At 45.6% G+C, this 25,488-nt stretch overlaps 2 protein-coding genes across 8 annotated transcripts in view; one reads left to right on the top strand and one right to left on the bottom strand.

Moving 5' to 3' along the window:
• The window catches only part of LOC137532689 (T-lymphocyte surface antigen Ly-9-like), an 883,190-nt gene that overhangs the window by 2,130 nt on the left and 855,572 nt on the right, over nt 1-25,488 (top strand). The gene's annotated exons all lie outside the window — the stretch shown is intronic.
• Nucleotides 1-25,488, bottom strand: part of CA14 (carbonic anhydrase 14) — a 180,821-nt gene that overhangs the window by 117,185 nt on the left and 38,148 nt on the right. For both annotated transcript variants that reach the window (XM_068253513.1, XM_068253514.1), the window contains exon 2: nt 24,369-24,389. In XM_068253513.1, the coding sequence (XP_068109614.1) occupies nt 24,369-24,389 (21 nt within the window). The remainder of the gene's footprint in view (nt 1-24,368; nt 24,390-25,488) is intronic.

Below are 25,488 nucleotides of genomic sequence, written 5' to 3'. Positions count from 1 at the left end.
ATATACTGGGACATATACCCCTGACTACATATACTGGGCAAATATACCCCTGACTACATATACTGGGCACATGTACTTCTGACTACATATACTGGGACATATACCCCCCTGTCTACATATACCGGGACATATACCCCCCAGTCTACTTATACTGGGACATATACCCCCCAGTCTACTTATACTGGAACATATACCCCCCTGTCTACATATACTGGGACATATACCCCTGACTACATATACTGGGCACATATACCCCTGACTACATATGCTGGACACATATACCCCTGATACATATACTGGGCACATATACCCCTGGCTACATATACTGGGGACTACTATACTCCTGACTACATATACTTAGCACCTATACTCCTGGCTACATATACTGGACACCTATACCTCTGGCTACATATACTGGGAACTACTAAACCCCTGACTACATATACTGTCCACATATACCCCTGGCTACATATACTAGGCAACTATACCTCTGGCTACATATACTGGGGACTACTATACTCATGGCTACTTATACTGGGGACACCTATAGACCTGGCTACCTATGCCGGCGGTACCTATTTTGCTGTCAGATTATCTGCATTTTTGTGGAATCGTTATGTATTTTGGGGATCAGCTGCCAGATTACGTGTATTTTGGGGAACTGCTGCCAGATTGTGTATGTTTGGGGGACTACTGCTGCCAGATTACGTGTATTTTGGGGAACAGCTGCCAGATTATGTGTATGTTAGAGGAACGCCTGCTGGCAGATTACGTGTATTTTGGGGAACAGCTGCCAGATTATGTGTATGTTAAAGGAACGTCTGCTGCCAGATTACGTGTATTTTGGGGAACTGCTGCCAGATTGTGTATGTTTGGGGGACCACTGCTGCCATATTATATGTATTTTGGGTGTTACGTGTATTTTGGGTGATCCACTGCCAGGTTTTGCATATTTTGGGGAACTGCTTCCAAATTATGTGTATGTTGGGGAAACTGCTGCTGCCACATTGTCTATTTTGGCAGAACCACTGCCATATTATCTGTATTTTGGAGGAACTTCTACCAGATTATGTGTCTTTTTGGTGAAATGCTGTCAGATTACATCTATTTTTGGGGGATACACTACGGCAGAGCTCAAACTTCCCTGGCAGACCTTTTACATCACTGCTAAGGTCATTTATATTTGGCCCCACCCATGACCACGCCCATGTTATGCTTGACCACGCCCATTTTTGGCGCGCGGTGCAGGGGTTTTTAGGGTGAGTCCACTCACCTCTTTTTCCAGGACTAGACCCCTGAATAAAACTAATGAATTTACTGCAGCAATATGAAGATCATGTGGATTATCAATCTTAACCGAATATACTGATTTAAATAGTTTCCGATCTCTTAGCTCTAGCTAATATTATTTTTTTACACAGCTAATAATATATCACTTCTTAAAAAATGTACATTTTTACCTTGACAACCATACGTCATTAGTAGGGATGGACATAGTCTGGACACTGCAATCTGGCTATCTCAGCCTGCATGGGTGATAAGGGGTTAGAGAGGCTTGGGAGGGGGGAGCCAACATCCTTTTTAAAAATGTAAGTTTTTAATAGCCAAATCACAGTTAAATTAAAAAAATGATGTGGGGTCTCGCTTCCCAAGCCTCTTTAACCCCTTGTCACCCATGCAAGCTGGGATACCCAGATTTCGGAGCCTGGACCGTGTGGGGCTTCTCAGGCTAATGGTCCATGGTATGAGCGGGCTCCAGAAGAGAGGGGCAGTCAAGCCTCCCCCTCTCCCACAGAGCCATTGTCCAATCCATAGACAAGGGGCTCTTCCCCAACAGCAGATTCAAGATTCAAGCACTTTTTGTCATTGTGTAACACAGGGGTCGGGAACCTATGGCTCGCGAGCCACATATGGCTCTTTTCAAGCCTGCATGTGGCTCTCCGGCTCGCTAAATCCCTGGTGACAGCGCAGCCAGGGAGACTGTGTCAAAATTTAAATTAGTGTGCCGCCGTCGCCGCCTCCTCCTCCTCCGTGTCCGGCCTCCATCCTCATAAGTCCGCCTCCTCCTAGATCTCCGCCTCCCCTCACATGGCCATGCTGTGCGCCGCCTCGGCCAACGTATTGTAAGTCCGCCCCCATGGTGACGCAGAGTGCGGAGACTGGTGTTGCAGCCAGTGATGAGGAAAGGCTGGAGCCCGCGCTGTGGAACTCTGCCACGCTGCCTGGCCTGGTGAGTGTGCTGTCTGTAAAGCAGCACTTTGGGGGATTTTAGCTTAGGGGCAGACTGGTTAACTTAGTTGGATAGAATTATTTTTATTTAGTATTAAACCTGCCCACCCAGCCCCTCACCATCCTCCCCCCCACCGAGCAATATCTCCTGTCCACGCAGCACCTCACCATCCCCCCAAGCAGCAATATCACCTGCCCACCCAGCACCTCACCAGCCCCCCCCCCAACCTGCCCACCCAGCACCTCACCTGCTTTCTACCCCCCACCAAGCAATATCACCTGCCCACCCAGCACCTCTCCATCCCCCCCCCCCCCACGAGCAATATCTCCTGCCCACCCAGCACCTTACCATCCCCCCCAAGCAGCAATATCACCTGCCCTCCCAGCACCTCACCAGCCTCCCCCCCCAACCTCCCAACCTGCCCACCCAGCACCTCACCTGCTTTCTACCCCCACCAAGCAATATCACCTGCCCACCCAGCACCTCTCCATCCTCCCCCACCCACCGAGCAATATCTCCTGCCCACCCAGCACCTTACCATTCCCCCACCAAGCAATATCACCTGCCCACCCAGCACCTCACCAGCCTCCTCCCCCCCCACCAAGCAATATCACCTGCCCACCCAGCACCTCACCAGCCTCCCCTCACCCCACCAAGCAATATCACCTGCCACCCAGCACCTCACCTACCCTCCCCCCCACCAAGCAATATCACCCGCCACCCAGCACCTCACCTACCGTCCCCCCCACCAAGCAATATCACCTGCCCACTCAGCAACTTGACCTACCTCTCCACACCCTGACCTGCCGCTCCCATCCTGACCAGCCTCCCCCCACCCCTGCAACCTGACCTGCTGCTCCCATCCTGACCAGCCTCCCCCCACCCTGCAACCTGACCTGCTGCTCCCATCCTGACCAGCCTCTCCCACCCTGCAACATTGCCTGCCTGCCCCAACCCTGCAACCTGACCTGCTGCTCCCATCCTGACCAGTCTCCCCCCACCCTGCAACCTGACCTGCTGCTCCCAACCTGACCAGCCTCTCCCACCCTGCAACATTACCTGCTGCTCCCATCCTGACTTGCCTCTCCCACCCAGCATCCTGACCTGCCTTCCCCCACTTAGCACCCTAACCGACCTTCCCCACTCTCCACCCTTCGCAATCTCCCCCCGCCCAGCACTCTGAAGAAGGGAATATATGTAATGGGGACTGCATAACAACATTATTAAAAATAATTCAGACACATATTGTACTTTAAAGTGTTGGTTTTGCATAAAATGCACACATTTCCTTGTATTTAGTTTTAAACATTTTGTACGGCTTTCACGGAATTACATTTTAAAATATGTCGTGTTTATGGCTCTCTCGGCCAAAAAGGTTCCCTACCCCTGGTGTAACACAACAAAATTACTTTTAATGATAGCCCCATAGTGCATATAGGTAACATAGTGATTGAAACAAAGGTAGAAATAGAAGAATTATACAAGTATGCCAGGTATTTCAAATATTTAAACAATTTGTACACCGTGTACAAATTGTACACAATTTGTACACTCCAGTGCACAAAAGCAGGTGGGGGCATTGATGCCCGGGGGGGGGGGGGGGGGGTTCATGGTGGCTTCTGGGATTCCTCTTTAAGAAGGGAACCCCCAGATACATGCCCCCTCCCCAGGAGAAATGGGTATAGGTATACAGACATACCCCTTACCTATTTCCACAAAAGAGTTTAAAAAAACAAACGACAACCACAAGAAAAGTTCTCTTCATAATGTTATTTTTTCCCATTAAAAACATTTTTCTTTGAAGTATTCAAAATTGATTTTCTCATAAACTACAGGGTCATTTTGAAAAAATGTTTGCCTCTTGTTACCAACTGTTCATCTTAACATGCCCTCCAAATTTGGTGATTCTAGTATATGAGGGCTTTGCTATTAGCTGCATAAGTCGGTGGCCATTGACTTCAATGTTAAATACAATGTGAATTTTGGACGCGAAAATTCAAATGACGAATGGCTGTTATTTGCCAGGAACTGTTTGCCAGTGAACAAGCATGTACGGGGGCTTTAATATTAACCGCTATAGTTTTTGCACATACACTTGCCATTAAAGTCAAAGGGGCTCGCCAAACACATTAATTCCGCAAATTTTCATGGTAAAATTTGGGAACTCAATTACAAACGTTCCTTCATGATATTTGGCCATTCCTAATCATTCATTAGGTATTGTAAAACAAAGGTAAATCCTGTCACCAAGTAAATACTAGCAGTAAGAAAACATCTGCTAGGGTTGGTCCTTCACAAACATTACTCACTATGGCTTCAATTCATAAAAGGCTGTTCGATAACAAAAAGCAAGTCGTTAAAATACTGCATTCTGTATTTTAGACTTGTGTGTGCTAATTTATCAATATTTTCCCATGTGAGATAGATGTTCGGTAAGTTACCGAAGTGTCTCTGTGTTGTTACTAGAGATGGCCTGAACGGTTCGCCGGCGAACGGTTCCCGGCGAACTTCCGGTGTTCGCGATCGCGAAGAACCGCAAACTTTTCTGGGAGTTTGGTTCGCCCCCATAGTGCACCATTAGGGTCAACTTTGACCCTCTACATCACAGTCAGCAGGCACATTGTAGCCGATCAGGCTACACTCCCTCCTGGAGCCACTCCACCCCCCCCTTATAAAAGGCAGGCCCCGCCGGCCATTATACTCACTCGTGTGCCTGCAGTAAATAGAGAAAGGACAGCTGGTGCAGTGCAGACTCTTTCATAGGGAAAGATTAGTTAGGCTCTTGTAGGCTTGTCAGCTTGCTCCTTGTTGATTCTTATTGCTAAAATAGCACCACACAACAGCTCTTTTGAGAGCTAATCTTGTTCTTGTGATCTATTTTTTTTTCTGTGTGTCCCACTGACACTCGTGTTGCATAGACAGCCTTGATAATCCATACTGCGTGTGTGCCACTGCCAGTGGCACATTCAGTGACTACCTGTGTGTGTGACAGGTGCACATTGTAATACCCATTACTGCATGTACCTACCTACCTGTTGTTCACAGTGCACCCACCCACCTACCTATGTGAGTTGAGTCACGCAGTGTCACTGTGCCTGTCCGCTACCTGTCTGTGTGTTACAGGTGCACATTATAATACCCATTACTGCATATACCTACCTACCTACCTGTTATTCACAGTGCACCAACCTACCTACGTGAGTTGAGCGCACGCTGTGTCACTGTGCCTGTCCGCTACCTGTCTGTGTGTGACAGGTGAACATTTTAATACCCATAAATGCATATACCTACCTGTTGTGTTCAGTGCACCCACCTACCTACGTGAGTGCATGCAGTGTAATATACCACTCCGTGCATACCTGTTAACTGCACCTGTGTGACTGCACATTGTATTAGTCAAGTCAGTGCATACCTTTCACTTCATCCCCCCCAATATGGACAAAGCAAAAGGCAGAGGCAGGCCACCTGGCAGATCTGTTCGAGGTTGCACTGTCGTGATTTCATGCAGCCCTCGACCAAAGTATAGTGTTCAGAAGAAGGCACGTGCCATCAACCCCCAATATTGTCAGGACGTAGTTGACTATTTAACACAGGACACCTCATCTTTCTCAGCTTCCGCATGGAAGCGTGACATATCTTCCTCCTCCGGCTCTAATTCTGGCACCCCACTTAACACTCAGTCGGCCGCCACTAGTGTTGGGCGAACACCTGGATGTTCGGGTTCGCGAACGTTCGCCGAACATGGCCGCGATGTTCGGGTGTTCGCGCCGAACTCCGAACATAATGGAAATCAATGGGGACCTGAACTTTCGTGCTTTGTAAAGCTTCCTTACATGCTACATACCCCAAATTTGCAGGGTATGTGCACCTTGGGAGTGGGTACAAGAGGAAAAAAAATATTTGAAAAAGAGCTTATAGTTTTTGAGAAAATTGATTGTAAGCGTGAGCGGTGTACTACTATTCCCAGCAGCGACACAGAGCACAATGCTATACAGTGGTGGGTGAGCGGTGTACTACTATTCCCAGAAGCGGCACAGAGCACAATGCTATACAGTGGTGGGGGAGCGGTGTACTACTATTCCCAGCAGCGACACAGAGCACAATGCTATACAGTGGTGGGTGAGCGGTGTACTACTGTTCCCAGCAGCGACACAGAGCACAATGCTATACAGTTGTGGGTGAGCGATGTACTACTATTCCCAGCAGCGACACAGAGCACAATGCTATACAGTAGCGGGTGAGCGGTGTACCACTGTTCCCAGCAGAGACACAGAGTGGCAGTAAACACAATGCTATACAGTGGTGGGTGAGCGGTGTACACAGAGTGGCAGTAAACACAATGCTATATAGTGTGGATGAGCGGTGTACTACTGTTCCCAGCAGCGACACAATGACTGAGGGGACCCTGGCTAGCCTGGCTGGAGAGAGAATTACCCTGCCTGCCTACCCAAAGCTAAACCCACAGACAAATGGTGGAGAAATGACGTGGATCAGGTATTTATTTACCCGAACCACGTGACCCGTTCGGCCAATCAGCGCGCGTTCGGGTCCGAACCACGTGACCCGTTCGGCCAATCACAGCGCTAGCCGAACGTTCGGGGAACGTTCGGCCATGCGCTCTTAGTTCGGCCATGTGGCCGAACGGTTTGGCCGAACACCATCAGGTGTTCGGTCGAACTCGAACATCACCCGAATAGGGTGATGTTCTGCAGAACCCGAACAGTGGCGAACACTGTTCGCCCAACACTAGCCGCCACCACCAAAGTGCCATCATCCCAGGGCTCAGCGGTGTGGACATTTTTTAGTGTGTCTGCCTCAGATGAGAGCAATGCCATCTGTACTCTCTGCCACCGAAAATTGAGCCGTGGAAAGACCAAGACCTGAGTAGGGACAACTACCTTACGAAGGCACTTAATTACAAAGCACAAACTGCAATGCGATGACCACCTGAGGAAAAGCAGCACACAAAAGCAAAGCCACACACCGCAGTGGAAGATACCAGGCCGCAATTTTTTCTCAAAAAAGGCGATACCTAAACTGTACCGTGATGTTGAAAGGCAAGTGGTGACATCTTTGGCACACAGCGTTGGGTCAAGGGTCCATCTGACCACGAATGCCTGGTCTGAAAAGCACGCTCAGGCCCGCCGGAAGACTAAGTCAGTCCCCACACACAGCATCTCTGCCTGCATGCCGTGTGAATGCCTGCCCCAAGACTAAGTCGCTCCCCACACAGCATATCTGCCCGTAGGCCGGTTGACTGCCACCACCAACAGGGTCCAGGACTCCAGGTGGATTCCTGAATTTTTAAGGCCGCTGCCAGCAGCGGCCGCTATACTAATTTTTATGGTGCGTGTACATGCCTGCCTAATTTTTTTGGCTGCACTGCAGCTGCAACAACAAAACAAAAGGCATGTACATGTGCCAATTCCCCTTCGTGATCATTACCTTGTCACTGTGAAGGGGCTTGCGTATCACAATGAAGCAATGACCACCGGCTATATGAGTGTCTCGGGGGCTGGCACACCAAAGATAATAAGGTCGTTGCTTCATTGTGGACAGACCAAATTTGATCAGCTGGACAGTCACTGTTGTTCTGTCATTGAGCTACCTCAGCCTGGCGACCATATGAGCTTTAAAACCACCATCGCCTGCACTCTGGCCATGGTGCGCACCAGTCCAGTATGGCTGTCACAACACAAACAGCTATTTGCGGTACGTTACACAGTGAGTTTGGTGTGTCAGTGTGAAGCAGTACTCTAATTACACTCCCTGATTGATGTATACACATGCAAGATGTTTTAAAGAGAAACTCCAACCAAGAATTGAACTTTATCCCAATCAGTAGCTGATACCCCCTTTTACATGAGAAATATATTGCTTTTCACAAACAGACCATCAGGGGGCGCTGTATGACTGATTTTGTGCTGAAACCCCTCCCACAAGAAGCTCTGGGACCGCAGTACTTTTGGCAGTTTGTTACAATGTAACAAGGTTCACAGACAGGAATTAGCTGTTTACAGCTGTCTCTAATGCTGGGAATACACGGTTCGTTTTTGCCTTCGTTTAAACCTTCGATTCGTTCGGTAAACGAATCGAGTGTTGAAAACGTATGTGAAAATAGTCATAATCTCATTATAGTTTCGATTAATAGACCCCAAAAACGAACGACTAGTGATCGAACATGTTTGATATTATCTCTCTTTATCCATCTAATCGAGCCATTGGTAGGCTTGATGGCTGTTCAGATCGATTATATATTCGTTTATGCTAGTCCGTCCCTGTAAAAAGGGATTTTCGTTTCGTTTCTTTGCAGCCTTCGATCATTGGAAAAACGAAACCATCAGAATCGAAAAAAAAAACGAAACCGTGGGTGGTGATATTAACTATATGACCGATTATTTCGGGATCGAAAAGGACAAAACGCACAATCTAAACGAAGGTTTAAACGAAGGCAAAAACGAACCGTGTATTCCCAGCATAACAGCCAAAACAGCTAGCAGCAGCTACATAACCTGCCCACAGTAAAAATGTCACCATGTAATAAATGTCAGACTGTAAATCAGGGAGAGGAAAGATTTTACAATGAGCAAACACTGACGAAATCATTTATACATAATTATTGTAAAAATGAAGCACTTTTTTTATTGCATTATTTTCACTGGAGTTCCTCTTTAACCTGCTGGGCGGTCTGGACGAGCTCAGCTCGTCCAGTACCGCCGGAGCCTGCCGCTCAGGCCCTGCTGGGCCGATTTGGCTCAAATAAAAAGCAGCACACGCAGCCGACACTTTGCCAGCCGCGTGTGCTGCCTGATCGCGGCGATCCGCCGCGAGCAGCGGCAAAAGAGGGTCCCCCCAGCCGCCTGAGCCCAGCGTAGCCGGAACAAAAAGTTCCGGCCAGCGCTAAGGGCTGGATCGGAGGCGGCTGATGTCCATGACGTCACTCCGCTCGTCGCTATGGCGACGATGTAAGCAAAACAAGGAAGGCTGCTCATTGCGGCCTTCCTTGTTTATTCTGGGCGCCGGAGGCGATCGGAAGAACGCCTCCGGAGCGCCCTCTAGTGGGCTTTCATGCAGCCAACTTTCAGTTGGCTGCATGAAATAGTTTTTTTTTTATTAAAAAAAAACCCTCCCGCAGCCTCCCTGGCGATCTCAATAGAACGCCAGGCAGGTTAAAGCGCTTTAGGCCTGCAATTTAGCATTCAATGTGATTTTGGCCCTTAAAACGCTGCTTTGCGTCAAATCCAGATTTTTTTCCCGGGACTTTTGGCGTCTATCCCACTCCGCCATGCCCCCCTCCAGGTGTTAAACTCTTTGAAACATCTTTTCCATCACTTTTGTGGCCAGCATAAATTTTTCTAGTTTTCCAAGTTCGCCTCCCCATTGAAGTCTATTGCGGTTCGCGGAACTTCGCACAAACCAAACTTTTTGCGGACACTTTAAACATTTATAAACAATCTTAAAGGGGAACTATAGCCAAATTTAGGCTACAGGGATAACCATAGTAGCATGTTGCTAATAGGACGAGCAACAAAACACTACCTAATATGTGTTGCTCTTCCTATTAGCTTCTAGGGTTATCACAGTAGCTATAGTACCCATTTAAAGAAAATCTGTAACGTCAAAACGTCCCCTGGGGGGTACTCACCTCGGGTGGGGGAAGCCTCAGGATCCTAATGAGGCTTCCCACGCCATCCTCTGTCCCTCAGGGGTCTCGCTGCAGCCCTCCGTACAGCGGTGACGTCAACATTTACCTTCCCAGCTCCTGCGCAGGCGCTCTGACGGCTGACGCCTCCGAAGTAGGCGGAAATACCCGATCGCCGTCGGGTCTGCTCTACTGCGCAGGCGCAAGTCTCCGGCGCCTGCGCAGTAGAGCGGACCCGACTTAGATCGGGTATTTCCGTCTACTTCGGAGCCGAAAGCAGCCACAGCGCCTCCGCTGGAGCCAGCAAAGGTAAATATTGAATTGACAGTCGGGTCTGTCGCCGGCTGTTCGGAGGGCTGCAGCGAGACCCCCGTGGGACAGAGGACGGCGTGGGAAGCCTCATTAGGATCCCGAGGCTTACCCCACCCGAGGTGAGTACCCCCCAGGGGATGTTTTTGATGTTACAGTGTCTCTTTAAGGCATGGTTTTGAGGCCCAGTCAGGGTAATGAGGTACAGAGAATAGTGTTGTGTGCCTGAAGGATCACATAATCTTCTATGGAATTGGATTAATCCTCAATTAAAGTTTTGCCTTCTAAATAATCTGCATTCTTGTATAAAATCAGATTTAATGTAGTGCTGCAGGCATGGCAGTGTTGTGGTGCAGGGAGAGCTACTTCTGTCCAGCTGAAGATTGGTCTGGCTCCTTTTCACTTGCAGACATCTGCATCCCAATACACTTGAATGGAAGCAGTGGGTGACAAAGCAGAATAAATTAAGGGCCCAGTCTCACTAGGGTGATTAGCGGGTGATTCCCATTAATCGCCGAAAAGCGTTAGCGCAATAGAAACCTAATGGCAGTGATCTCACTGCTGCCATTGCAGGAGTTTCACAATTAACGGCAATAACAAAATGTGTTACTAGCAGCATTTTGCTGCGATTCTTGAGCGATCATAGTTCATTGCTTAAACAAGCGCTGATAGCGATCATCGGGAATCACGGCAGTATACATTGATTTTACCACGCTAATTCCGATAAAAATCACCGGCACAATATTTGCTACTTTGTAGTGTGAATGGGCTCTAAAGGGATTATGATGAGACTTCACAACTGCCATTCAGGAAGTGCTTTTGAAAACAAAGAAAACCCTAAGAATCCCCCAAGAGGAGATGGACTAGTCCAAAACAGTTGGTTCTGTTTTTTAACTGCTTTTTTTTTTTTTTTTTTGCTGTAGTGGTTCTTTTAATATACAGTAATATATATTGCAAAACATGTTTAAAGGGACACTTAAGCCCAAAAAAAAAAAAGAGTTTTACTCACCTGGGGCTTCCAATAGCCCCCTGCAGCTGTCCGGTGCCCTCGCCGTCTCCCTCTGATCCTCCTGGCCCCGCTGGCAGCCACTTCCTGTTTCGGTGACAGGAGCTGACAGACTGGGGACGCGAGTGATTCTTCGCGTTCCTGGCCACAATAGCGCCATCTATGCTGCTATAGCATATAGCATATAGCAGCATAAAGGGTGCTAATGTGTCTGGGAACGCGAAGAATCACTCGCATCCCCAGCCTGTCAGCTCCTGTCACCGCAACAGGAAGTGGCTGCCGGTGGGGCCAGGAGGATCGGAGGGAGACGGCAAGGGCACCGGACAGCTGCAGGGGGCTATTGGAAGCCCTAGGTGAGTAAAACTCATTTTTTTTGTTTGACTTAAGTGTCCCTTTAAGTCATGTTTAAGTTATGTTTGCATTGGGTATTGTGCAAAGACCAGCACACTCAAAAAATAACAGTGCTGCTCATCCGGATACCGGATATCCGACCATTTTTCAGCTATCCGGCCGGATTCAGATTCCGGATACCTGGGCCCAAATCCGAATACTTTGTGAATGCTCACTGAGAGATATGCTCTAGTGCTGCTGGCCTAGCAAGTGTTTACACAGTGATAAACCTAAAGCTGTACAGTGATTAACCCCTTCACTATCACTACACTATTGATGTATTGTTATTTAGCTGGATTTCATTGTGTGACAGTTAGAGTGTGTGCTCAGGGCTGCTGCAGCTGCTATGTGTCTGTGTGTGTGCTGTGCACAGACCAGGCCAGCTGCTGCCTGCTGGCCAACTATTAGCCTTAGCTAGCTACAGTTTAGGTTAGGGATTAGGGAATAGGATTACTGTGTTATAGTGTAGTTAGTACTGTAGTACTGCAGTCAGTGCTAGTAGTTGTTAGAGTAGTAGTACTACTGTGTTAGCTTTCTACAGAACTGCTGTGCTGTGAGCAGTGCCAGTGTGACAGTTAGTGTGCACTAGTGTCTTCTCCTCTGCTGTCTGACTGTCACTCGGCACTTGACACGTGTCACTTTGCACGTGGCACTTGGCACATGTCACGTGGCACTTGGCATGTGTCACGTGGCACTTGGCATGTGGCACTTGGCATGTGTCACGTGGCACTTAGCACGTGGCACTTGGCATGTGGCACTTGGCATGTGTCACATGTCACTTGGCACTTGGCACGTGTCACGTTTCACTTGCACGTGGCACTTGCCAAGTAACACGTGCCAAGTGCCATGTGACACGTGCCAAGTGATACGTGCCAAGTGCCACTTGATACGTGCCACGTGCCAAGTGCCACGTCTGGCATGCTCCTAGCACACGTTACACCTGCTGCTGCATTGCCCTGCTCCTGCTGCCTTTGCTGCTCCCACTGCCAACGTGCCACAGGCCACTGCTGTTGTGCTGATACCACCTATATTTAACCCAAAACACAATTGCTGTATAATTTTTTGGAGGTGTCTGAGCTGAAAACTGTCATGTCCCAGGTGTGCGGTTGGACTTTGGACACAATGTGGGCTGCATGACCGCTGTCTGGAACCTAGGCCTGATGTTAATTAAAAGCCATTTTTTTTGGGAGGGGGGGGATTTTAAGTCCCCACATCATCAATTAGTGTTTCCCATTAAAAAATGATGATGATACATGCCTCATTTACCCTAAAAAACATTTTTAAAGCAATTTAAAGGCCACTTCCGGTTTTTCTATCCAGATGTCCGAATCAGGCAGGATACCCTGGATACTGAGGCCGGATATCCGATCCGGATCCGGTTTGGAAAGTTTTGAAATTGGATATCCGACCCGGATCGGATATCTGGGTATCCGGATCCGAATCGGATCCGGATTTTGAAAAGCGGTATCTGAGCAGCACTGAAAAATAACTGTAAAAGTAGCTTTTACTTCATCCAGTAAGTTTACATGCGATTCAAAATATTGACAATCCAGCAGGTTATATGGCAAAAAGATAGTAACCGACTCAGTATTTTTATTATTTATTTATTTATTATATTTATAAAGTGCCAACATATTACACAGCGCTGTAACCAAAGTCTACCAATTGTGCCAACATCACTGGATATACCAGTGATATACTGTGGTAGCTAGTGAGTCCGGTAATCAACAAAGTCCAATCCATGTGTCTTTCAGAATAAACAGCAACAGACACCTGCTGGATTGTCACTATTTTGAACCGCATTTCGCACTTACTGGATGAAGTAAAAGCTATTTTTACAATTATTTTTTGAGTGTTCGGGTCTTTGCACAATACAGATACCTGGCCTGCTGGTGCTCTGGTGAACTGACTGTGATTGCACCTCAGTCATATGCTGGAGGAGTGCATCTGCCCCCCACCTCCCTTTTGCATATGTTTGTGTTCTGGGGCTTTGTTTTTCCCACATCAAAGTTAACTACATAACTACAAACATCACCACAAACACAGGAAATCGAGGCAAATTGAGCCTGTTTGAATTTGTCAGCTCCGTACAGTTATGCCATGAATTCCCATGAGGCACTGCATGTTATCCCTTAAGGTATCTCACAAGTTACATCTGTGAATGGGAAAAGAACACCTTTTTTCGTCAAGAGGGCCGGGTTGCAGCCTCCAACACTTTTCAACTTATACATCAACAAATTAGCCTCAGCCCTAGAGGCCTCACCAGCACCAGGACTCACCCTGCATGACACAACAGTGAAATTCCTACTGTAGGCAGATGACCTCTTACTGCTATCACCATCTAAAGAAGGTCTACAAGACAGCCTAGAAATCCTGGAGAAATTCAGCACAACATGGGCACTCCCCATTAATCTGAAGAAAACTAAAACCATGGTGTTCCAGAGGAAAAACACAAGGTCAGCCCAGAGCCCATCCTTTACACTAAATGACTGTGATATCAGCAAAATTGATAAATATACCTACCTTGGTCTGGAAATTAACCAATCTGGAAGTCTTAAATCAGCCATAGAGGCCCTGAAAGCCAAAACTTGCAGAACGTTCTATGCCATCAGGAAAGAACTGTACCACCTCAAACCAGCAGTGAAGGTCTGGCTGAAAGTCTTTTACAGTGTCATCACCCCAATCCTACTCTATGGAAGTGAAATATGGGGCCCTAACACCTACCCAGATCAATCAAAATGGTAATCTAGCCCCCCAGAAATATTCCACCTGGAATTCTGCAAACACCTTCTCCATGTCCATCGGAGCACCTCAAACAATGCCTGCCGAGCTGAGCTGGGTAGATTCCCACTACTGCTTGAGATACAGAAGAGAGTGTTGTCCTTCTGGGCCCACCTACAGAGCAGCAGCCCCGACTCACCCCTACTACAAAGCCATGCTGCACAATGAAGACCAAGAAAAGCCATGTGCCCTGAAAGAAGTTGCCAACTCTCTGGTCCCTCCAAACTCAGACCCACAAGTCCAATCAAGAGCCCAGATAAAGCACACCACAGCCAAGAGCAAAGAGGACTATGTAGATAAATGGAGGAATTAAATAAAACAGTCACAAAAGCTAACCATATACCAGTCCCTACAGAGAGAATATAAAATAGCCCCATACCTGGAAAAGCTCCAAAACCCTCAAGAGAGGAAAATCCTGAGCATCTTCAGACTGAGTACTCACAACCTCGAAATAGAGTCTGGAAGACTCAGACAGACATACAAACCCAGGGTGGAGAGACTGTGCCAACACTGTGAGCAGAAGACCCTCGAGGATGAAAATCACTTCCTGCTGCACTGCCCCAAATATACCGCTATCAGGAAAACCTTCTTTAAGAAACTAATGGAACCATTTCCAGACTTTCACACATTAGAGGATGAGAGAAAACACTGCATTCTATTAGGAGAAGAGAAATCCACAGTGACAATCGCTGCACACTATGTCACAGCATGCCACAGACTGAGAGGAGCATAAATGAACTGTAAACTCCCCCCCCCCCCCCAAATGTTCACGAACTGCTAACTCACTGCACCCCCACACCATCCCATGTCCCTCATTCCCCCTGCTTTAGCAATGCCTGTATTGAAGCTTGGTCATGCCAATAAAGCTATTTTTTATTTGATTTGATTTGATTGCAGTTTATCTTTAAACACCTCTTTTCAGGCAGCTTATAACCGAGCAATGAAACATTAAAGTTGTGAAGTGGCAAATTGTAAAAAATGGCTCGGTCACTCGGGGTGGTTAACCACCTCAAGTGGTTAAGAAGGTCAAAATTACAAACATTATTACCATTTAATGCCCAGGGAAATGTAATAAGTTGCCTCAGAGATCCCAGTGCAAATAGTAGTAGCTTTGCCCTTGTTTATGTCATGGAATCCTGTTGTGACTTGGGACAGTGTAATCTTATTCCCTGTCCTTGGAATTCAGGAAAAGGGCTAAAGGCCTCCAATAAAGGATATCAATACAATCATCACTTTCACTTTCACAACCTCACAAAACCATTTTATAGCCTCTCCAATTGCTGCATTGTTTATAATGAGGTGGAACAAAAAGGGACTTGCAATGTAAAAACAGATCTGTTTGCATTTCAATGAAACCTTTTGTCTCTATGTTAATGTGCTGTCAGCAAATAATCCCACAGCACTGAATCCATAGAAACTGTCCTGATAAAGGCTCAGTTATCCCTCTGATGAACCTGTTGAAGTTGCACTCTCAACAATGCTATAATTGGCCCAGGAAATGCTGCCCTGCTCTTCACAGTTCACCATCACAAGGGTGTCCTAATAATAGGCCTGGCCCAGAATAGAGCAGAGTCCGACTCCTATCATAGGACAGAGAGATTTTTGGCTAAAATGGAGATAGGAGGAGTAGAGAGAGACACGGAGACAATAGCTGATCAATATGATATGGAAAACCACAATTTAGTTAATGATTATTAATTTTATAATGTATGTTAACTTAACATGAATAATTTAGTAGTTCTAAAGTCCTACCTTAGTTGTTGTTAATTTTTTTTAAGAACTGCATTTCATAGAGTTGCAAATACATAACAAAAGTGCATTTAAATGTAAGGTTCAGGATTAGGGATGATTCATTATATTATGTGAGGACCATGTGAATTTTGTATGCAAATACAGTGGGATGCGAACGTTTGGGCAACCTTGTTAATCGTCATGATTTTCCTGTATAAATCGTTGGTTGTCATGATAAAAAATGTCAGTTAAATATATCATATAGCAGATACACACAGTGATATTTGAGAAGTGAAATTAAGTTTATTGGATTTACAGAAAGTGCGCAATAATTGTTTAAACAAATTAGGCAGGTGCATACATTTGGGCACCACAAAAAAGAAATGAAATCAATATTTAGTAGTTCCTCCCTTTGCAGAAATTACAGCCTTTAAACGCTTCTTGTAGGTTCCAATAAGAGTCTGGCTTCTGGATGAAGGTATTTTGGACCATTCCTCTCTACAAAACAGCTCTAGTTAATTCTGGTTAGATGGCTTCCAAGCATGGACAGCTCTCTTTAACTCACACCACAGATTTTCAGTTATATTCAGGTCTGGAGACTGAGATGGCCATTACAGAACATTGTACTTGTTCCTCTGCATGAATGCCTTAGTGGATTTTGAACAGTGTTTAGGGTTGTTGTCTTGTTGAAAGATCCAGCCCAGGCGCAGCTTCAGCTTTGTCACTTATTCCTGGACATTGGTCTACAGAATCTGCTGATATTGAGTGGAATCCATGCATCCCTCAATTTTGACAAGATTCCTAGTCCCTGCACTGGCCACACAGCCCCACAGCATGATGGATCCATCACTATATTTTACTGTAGGTAGCAGGTGTTCTTCTTGGAGGGCTATGTTCTGTTTCCTCCATGCATATGCCCAAATAACTCAATTTTAGTTTCATCAGTCCACAGCACGTTGTTCCAAAATGAAGCTGACTTGTCCAAATGCGCTTTAGCATACCTCAAGCGGCTCTGTTTGTGCTGTGGGTGGAGAAAAGGCTTCCTCTACATCACTTTCACTTACAGCATGGTGCGCCGAATGGTTGAACGATGCACAGTGACTCCATCTGCAGCAAGGTGATGTTGTAGTGCAGCAAGGTGATGTTGTAGGTCTTTGTTGCAGGTCTGTGGGTTGACTCTGACTGTTCTCACTATTCATTGCTACTGTCTGTTCAAGATTTTTCTTTGTATGCGACTTCGAGCCTTAACTTGAACTGAGCCTTTGGTCTTCCATTTCCTCAATATGTTCCTAACTGTGGAAACAGACAGCTTTCTGTGTCCTTCCCCTAAACCATGATGATGAACAATCTTTGTCTTCGGGTCATTTAAGAGTTGTTTTGAGACCCCCATGTTGCTACTCTTCAGAGAAAATTAAAAGAGGAAGGAAACTTACAATTGACCCCCTTAAAGGGAGGGTTCACGGTAAAAAAAAAAAATACAAATCCACTTACCTGGGGCTTCCTCCAGCCCATGGCAGGCAGGACGTGCCCTCGATGCCGCTCCGGAGGCTCCCGGTCTTCTCCGGTCACGCACCCGACCTGGTCAGGCCGGTTTCCAGGTCGGGCTCTTGTGCGCTCCAACGTGCGTCTCACGCGGGCGCACTGACGTCATCGGACGTCCTCTGGGCTGTACTGCACAGGCGCAGTAGTCCTGCGCCTGCGCAGTACAGCCTGGAAGACGCCCGATGATGTCAGTGCGCCCGCATAAGACACACGTTGGAGTGCACAAGAGCTCGACCTGGAAGCCGGCCTGGCCCGGTCGGGTGCGCCACCGAAGAAGCCCGGGAACCTCCAGAGCAGCGTCGAGGGCACGTCCTGCCTGCCACGTGCATCTTCCCTTTAAATACTACAGGATTCACCTATGTATGTAGGTCAGGGGTGACTGAGCTTACCAAGCCAATTTGAGTTCCAATAATTAGTTCTAAAGGCTTTGAAATCAATAAAATGACAGTGCCCAAATTTATGCACCTGCCTAATTTTATTTAAACCATTATTGTGCACTTTCTGTAAATCCAATAAACTTTTGGTCACTTCTCAAATATCACTGTGTGTTTCTCCTATATGATATATTTAACTGACATTTTTCATCGTAACAACTAACGATTTATACAGAAAAATCATGACGATTAACAAGGTTGCCCAAACTTTCTCATCCCACTGTATATGCAGCTTGAAAATGGACTAATCAAGTTAAAACTTGATGGGACTTGATTGGTCCATTTTAAAGTTGCATAAACTTGCAAACAAAATTTACATAATCCTGCATGAACTTGGAAATATTTGCATCTCATTGATCAGGATGTCAGCTGTCAGCACTGGCCAGTTCTACACTATGAACAGCCTGCACACGGAAGCAGTAAAAAAAGGGCACATATGGCTAATAGACAAAAAGGGCGCCGCCATAGACTGCAATGCAAAATATCGGCTATTGGGTGACCAACAGAAAATTTGGGCGCACGAAAAATAGCGGTTGCAGGGATCGTGTTAACAAAAGTTTTCGTTTACAGAATAAGGTTTATTTCAAATATCGTTTACAAATTCGTTTTGACTTTGTGTTTTACTTATTTTTTCGTTTTTAAATTTCGCTTATAGGAGGTTTTACTTATTTTTTTGTTTTAAAATTTCGCTTATAGGAGGTTTTACTCATTTTTTCATTTTTAAATTTCGCTTTCAGGACTGTAACAAGTAAATTTTCGTTTACACTTATTTTATCATTTTAAAATTCGATTCCATACGTAAAATGCTTAAATATCGTTTTCAACCTTATTCTATTAGAAATACATCGCTTTTGGTATTAACTTTGTTTTTTAGACTTATAATTGTCGATTATAGTTTTCAGATGTATTAACTTACTAATATATATCCATTTAAATATTTAAATATTACCACTATTTTAAGATTTTTAATGTGTACGTGATTGTAAGGTTATTTATTCTATTATATACTGTATGTATATATGTGTGTGTATATATATATATATATATATATATATATATATACCTTTTTCTATTTATAATATTAATGTGTACGTGATTTTAAGGCTATTTATTCTATTAGAAATATATAAATTATTATATTCATGTTATTTATAGTGAAGTATTTTAAGGATTAAATATATTATTGGGGGATGGTTAGGTTTAGGCACCACCAGGTGGGTGGTTAGGGTTAGGCACCACCAGGGGAGATTTAGGGTAAGGCACCACCAGGGAGGTCTTAGGGTTAGGCACCACCAGGGGGTTTTTAGAGTTAGGCACCACCAGGGGTGTCTTAGGGTTAGGCACCATCAGGGGGGTCTTAGGGTTAGGCACCACCAGGAAGGTCTTAGGGTTAGGCACCACCAGGGGGGTCTTAGGGTTAGGCACCACCAGGGGGGTCTTAGGGTTAGGCACCACCAGGGGGGTCTTAGGGTTAGGCACCACCAGGGAGGTCTTAGGGTTAGGCACCACCAGGGGGGTCTTAGGGTTAGGCACCACCAGGGGGGTCTTAGGGTTAGGCACCATCAGGGGGGTCTTAGGGTTAGCCACCACCAGGAAGGTCTTAGGGTTAGGCACCACCAGGGGGATCTTAGGGTTAGGAATAGGTACAGGGAGGGTTCTGTGTGAGAGTAGGGTTAGGTATAGTTACAGTACAATATTTGTAATATATACAATTTATTAAATTATGTATATTTACACAAAGGGGGGGGAGAGGTCTAGGGGTTAGGGATAGGGAGAGATCTGTGCGAGCCTACAGTTAGGTATAATTGCAGTAAAATACCTGTAAAATCTACCATTGTATTACTATGCTTAATACAAGTGTAAATATCGTTTTTTGTTATAGACGCTATTTGACGTTTCATTTCCGATTTTGTTTTTTTGTTATAGACCGTATTTTGCCGTTTCATTTCCGTTTATTCAACCTATTTAGCACTAGATTTTCATTTATAAGCTATAAACGAAAAATATTGTTTTACATTACAACTTATAATTTCGGCTATATCCCGCGCCCTTATTTCCAGGCGCCCTTTTTTGATGCACGCCTGCACACTCCCTCTCGCCACCAGTAGTGTAGTTATGTGTCACCAACAGTTCCACAGTCCATGCCATGGGGGAGGGGTGAGGACATTGCAGTCTCACCCCTGCTACCCCTTCATATCTCCCACGTTTTGAAGAGGGACAGCTTTTGGAAAAAAATAAAAACTATGTACAGAACCTGTTCCCCACAACACCTACACTAAATTTGTCATAACACTGCAGGTTCTGCTGTAGTCAGCCTCCTCACTCACACATTACTCTGGCAGTTGGACTGTGCAGCTACAGTTTGGTAAGTGCTTTTGAAAATAAGGAAAACCCTGAGAATCCCTCACACGAGGAGATGGACTAGTCCACAATCTGTCAGTAACAGGTGAAAAACATCAGATTAAAAACACTTACTAAGTGACAGCTCCATAATAATAAAGCAGTTTGCAATGCATTTACTCTGGAGCAGACTTGCATGTTATCTGCACAGAGGCGTATCTAGAGGGGTGCAGGCATGACTTGTGCCAGGGGCGCCACAGCAGCATGGGCGCCAATCCTGCCCCTGTGCTGCACAGCCATGCCTGCCCCCATGCCTCCCTGTCACTCAGACCTAGATCAGATTAATGCTGTTATCTGGGGAACATGGCTACTTAAATTATGCATGTATGGCACACTTTGCTTGGTGTTAGAAAACAGGACAGAGAGGGAATAAGAAGCGCTATCTCCAAAAAAGTAACCTCAGCAATATCCTGAGCCAAAACACACAGGCAACCATAACACATATACGCGATAAAGGATGCTGTTTTTAGAGGGGAAGGGGGCTCTAACCGAGGAGGGTGGGGGCGCAATTTCAGTGTTTGCCATAGGCACTATATTACTCAGATACCGAAGCAGGAAAATCTGGCGCATAGCTCTGCAGCTACTTTCTGGCGCGCCATTCAAATGTACCGAAAACGTAATATACCGTTTTCAGGTGGCATCGTTGCTGGATGGCTGCCTGTGGAGTGCATTACCCGGCTGCCTGCGGTGGGGAGGGAGGAGGCAATAGCTGCCCGGGGAAAAGTAGCAGATGTGCGCAGGGAGTGGGGGCCATCTCCCACCCTCTGTTCCTCACCTCGGGAGCCCCCTCCTTTTAATGGCAGTCAGCGCAGCGGAAGATACAGCTGATCAATCACCTCCCCAGGCTCCGGTCTTCAGCAAACGTTAGAGCTGCAGGTGACGGTGTACGCTGTTTCTTCTCCCTGCAATGCTGATTACACTACTTCCTGATTCCGTGTAATCAGCAATTGCAGAGAGAACAGCGTAGACCTGCAGCTCTAACGTTTGCTGAAAACCGGAGCCTGGGGAGGTGATTGATCAGCTGACGGCTGTATCTTCCGCTGCGCTGACTGTCATTAAAAGGAAGGGGCTCCCGAGGTGAGGAACAGAGGGTGGGAGATGGCCCCCACTCCCTGCGCAGATCTGCTACTTTTCCCCGGGCAGCCATTGCCTCCTCCCGCCCCACCGCAGGCAGCCGGGCAATGCACTCTCCCACTCCACCACACCACAGGCAGCCTGGGGAGACTGTCGCTGTATCTTCTTGTGCAAAAAAACTTTTTTAAGCAAAACGCAAAACGAAGAATTGCGTTTGGAACACAAGCACATTAAAACGCTAAATATCGTTGTTCAAAACCATGCGCCATTTTTCCCCTGGCGCCGGTTTTTACTGTATGCCTCAGATACGCCCCTGTATCTGTATGTATACAAATGTATTTTAAAAGGTTTTTTTTTTCATCATAGTACTCCTTTAAAGCCCAGTTTCAAGCACAGCTCTAAAAGTATTGTACCCAGAGCACAGATCCTTTTTGTGTCCAGCAAAGCTTCTGTAGCTAATCAGCTTGTCTGGTCACAAACAGTAACTTGAGAATGTATGGACAGTGTCTCATGTTCTGCTACCTCTCTGCTTCTCACAGCATAAGCCACGCAGAGATAAAAGCAGATCCAAACTCTATTTTTGTGGACTAAAATGTGCCCTACATAAAACAGCTGTGTGATCTTAGCAGAGAAAACATCTGTCTGTGGTGGTCTTCTCTATTCCCTTCTCAATTTAACAATCTGTGTTCTGGTTTATGTAAGCTCATAGGACTTATAAAAGGTGCAGCAAATAACAGGTACAGAGCATTGCGTAGGCAGAAGAAAACACTAAAATGTGAAGCTAACAGTGCATTGCTCTGATCTGGTCTTTACTAAAGGACCAAAGAAGGAAATTGGTGTTCCACAAAGTTACATTGGTTTCTGGAGAAGGAAAGGAGAGATTATGAGATAGTGGATGTTATTGACAGAAGGACCCGAATGGAAAAAAATCTAGTAGGACCACGGGCATGTTTAACCACTTAAGCCCGAAGGGTTGACATTTTTTTACATCCGAGCAACTTTCACCCCCCATTCATTTGCCAATAACTTTATCACTACTCATCACAATGAATTGATCTATATCTTGTTTTTTTCGCCACCAATTAGGCTTTCTGTGGGTGGTATATTTTGCTAAGAGCCACTTTACTGTAAATGCATTTTAACAGGAAAAATGGAAAAAATTCATTATTTCTCAGTTTTCAGCAATTATAGTTTTAAAATAATACATGCCTCCATAATTAAAACTCACGTATTGTATTTGCCCATATGCCCCGGGTATTTCACCGTTAAAATTATGTCCCTATCACAATGTATGGCGACAATATTTTATTTGGAAATAAAGGTGCATTTTTTCCGTTTTGCGTCCATCACTGTTTAGAAGCCCATAATTTATTAAATCATATTGATATACTCCTTTGACATGAATATTTAAAAAGTTCAGACCCTTAGGTAACTATTTATGTTTTTTTTTTTTTTTTATTATTGTAATTTTATTTTTTTTTAATGTAAACTTGTATGTGGGTATTTTTTGGTGTGGGAGGTAATCAGGGTTTTTTTTTATATATTTATATGTTTATTTGTAATTTTTTTTTCTTTTTAGGTGCAATTTGCTATTTGGCCACAAGATGGCCAGAATCAAAAAGTCCTGGGAGCGATCGATCTCGCTCCCAGGCAGAAGAAAGGAGCCCAGAGCTCAGAAAAGCCGCAGCGTCTGAAGAGACGCTGTCGGCTTTTCTCCGGGGGGGTCCGATCAGCGAAAGGGATTTATAATCCCTTTCACTGATCGGTGGGCTAACGGGCAGCAGCGGGGGCGCGCACGGGGGGGCCCGCGGGAGCGCGCGCGACCCGCGGGAGTGCGCGCAGCCCAACTGGACGAGAAATCTCGTCCAGTTGGGCTTAAGTGGTTAAGAGAGGGAATTGACTACAGGAACCAGAAAGAATGCTATTTTGCAACCCAATAGCAGACAATTAAAATAATATCCAGTCAATATTTGCAGAATCTGTGATCAAGATTTTCTGAGTTTAGAAAATGAACACAATGTCTGTGCTTATCAATAATCATGGGCGTAGCAATCACCCCTGTGACTCCTGCCATCGCAGGGGGGCCCAGAGGCTTTGGGGGCCCTTCCACCTCCCTCTCCCCACCCGCAAGTGCAGCCAATTAGCAAAAACCCTCTCTGTTCGCTCACAAAAACTGTGTGCAGGAGCATGTGTAATTTTTTCCTGCTTTCAATTGCTGCTTCACAGCAGAACACTCTCGGCTGCCATTCGCCGGCTCCCGATCACGTGACCTGCATGTGGTTTGGGGACCAAGGGGGCCCCATGCTATCAATTTTGCAGGGGAGCCCTATTAAGTCTAGTTACGCCCATGCCAATAATCTGGTCCAGCAGAAACCGATGAGTTACTTTTTGACAGATCTTAGAAGGTTTCATTGTCTAACCTTTTCATTTCTCAGAGACTCTGGATACCTAATTCTCAAGATTACTTTGCTGTCACTGGTGACTGTAGTTTAGCCACTGCCTGTATGTAACAGTGTTTGTGCATTTGGGCAGCAGTGCTTCCACAAAGTCTTCAAAGTATGCATTGAATTATCCTGATGTATGATGTCATATTTGTTCATGGGAAGGTGGATAGAAAGAATATGGGGAGAAGGGGCGGGAGAGGTGGTACTTATGGAGGGGGGCCACCAGGGAGCTTTTACAGGGGGTCCCCAAGGTTTGATGGTTATGCCCTTGTGCATTTCTGTTGGTGGAAGAAGTGGCAGGGTAACTGTTCATAAAACAGACCTTTAACTGAAACACAATAGATAAAGTATAACATTTCAAATAGAAACAGCAATGTCTACTTACCTGTGTAGGTCCATGATGCACCTAAAAAAAAAAAGGGGGAAAAAGTTAGTAAGCTGCAGTTGGCATATTCAGTATTGGTGCATTGTGGGTAACCACAAATGTTCACTTAAAGCTGAATTATTGCAAGTTTTCTTCAGTTTTAAGAAGGCAAATCACACCAAGCATTAACTTCTTCTAAAACAGCAGGGCTTGTTTTGGGTACAAATGTTCCAAAAAGAATGGTCATTATTTGAGGCTGTATAATGAATAATATGAATTAATTGATGTAATCCCATTTAACGTTTTGCCAGAAATATAATTTACATACTCTGATATGAGCCGACCACTCCAACTTTTGCTTTAAAAAGAAAAAAGAAAAAAAAAAACAGGGAAAACTGATTGACTCGAGTATAAGTCAAGGAAAGGAAATGCATTGTGCCCCCTCCTGCTGGAGCGGAAGCAGTATGGGTTGGGCATGACTGTTTTATCATTAAAAAAACAGTAATAGTTTTAAGGTATTTCATTTATAGTAAAACCTCCTCCCCTAGTCCTGTGACTGACTGGAAGTAGCGCTAGTGAGTCCAAAGCACCACTTTAGATATATAAATCTTTGATCTCTATTCGAATACAGTACATTCTGTCACCCATGTTGCTCAACCAGGTATAATATAAGTAACACAGCTGAGCAGTGATGGTTGTGTGCCCCCCTACAATGTGCAAAGTGCGCTTGGCCCCATCTTGTTCTGTTCACAGGTACAGATTTACATGGGCAAGTGTGGCCAGAATGTGCATACCTCTGCAGATCTGTGTCCTTGCCGTGGATCTGTGTCCTCTCTGCTAATTAGTGGCTGTTACTGCTGCTGGCCCTTGCATGCAGCACCACAGCTACGGCCATGGAATTAAAAGTTGTAGAGTGCTTTGGGGGCCACCACCCTGGGCCAAACTTTGGACTTGTCTACTTTAAGCAGTATATGGCCACAACACGGTACTATATAAGCAAGGATTACAGTATAATATTATTTAAAATGTATAATATTGCTTGCATGAAAAAAAGGCGCCTGAAAAAAAAAGGGCCCAGCTGGATAACGAAATCTCAATAACGATAAACATCATTAACAAAATGTGTTAATGATAAATACCG

This window comes from Hyperolius riggenbachi, chromosome 9 (genome assembly GCF_040937935.1).
Source record: "Hyperolius riggenbachi isolate aHypRig1 chromosome 9, aHypRig1.pri, whole genome shotgun sequence".
NCBI classification, from domain to species: domain Eukaryota; kingdom Metazoa; phylum Chordata; class Amphibia; order Anura; family Hyperoliidae; genus Hyperolius; species Hyperolius riggenbachi.
Note: the sequence above shows the minus strand (reverse complement) of the source record. Positions and strands in the feature narration are given on the sequence as shown.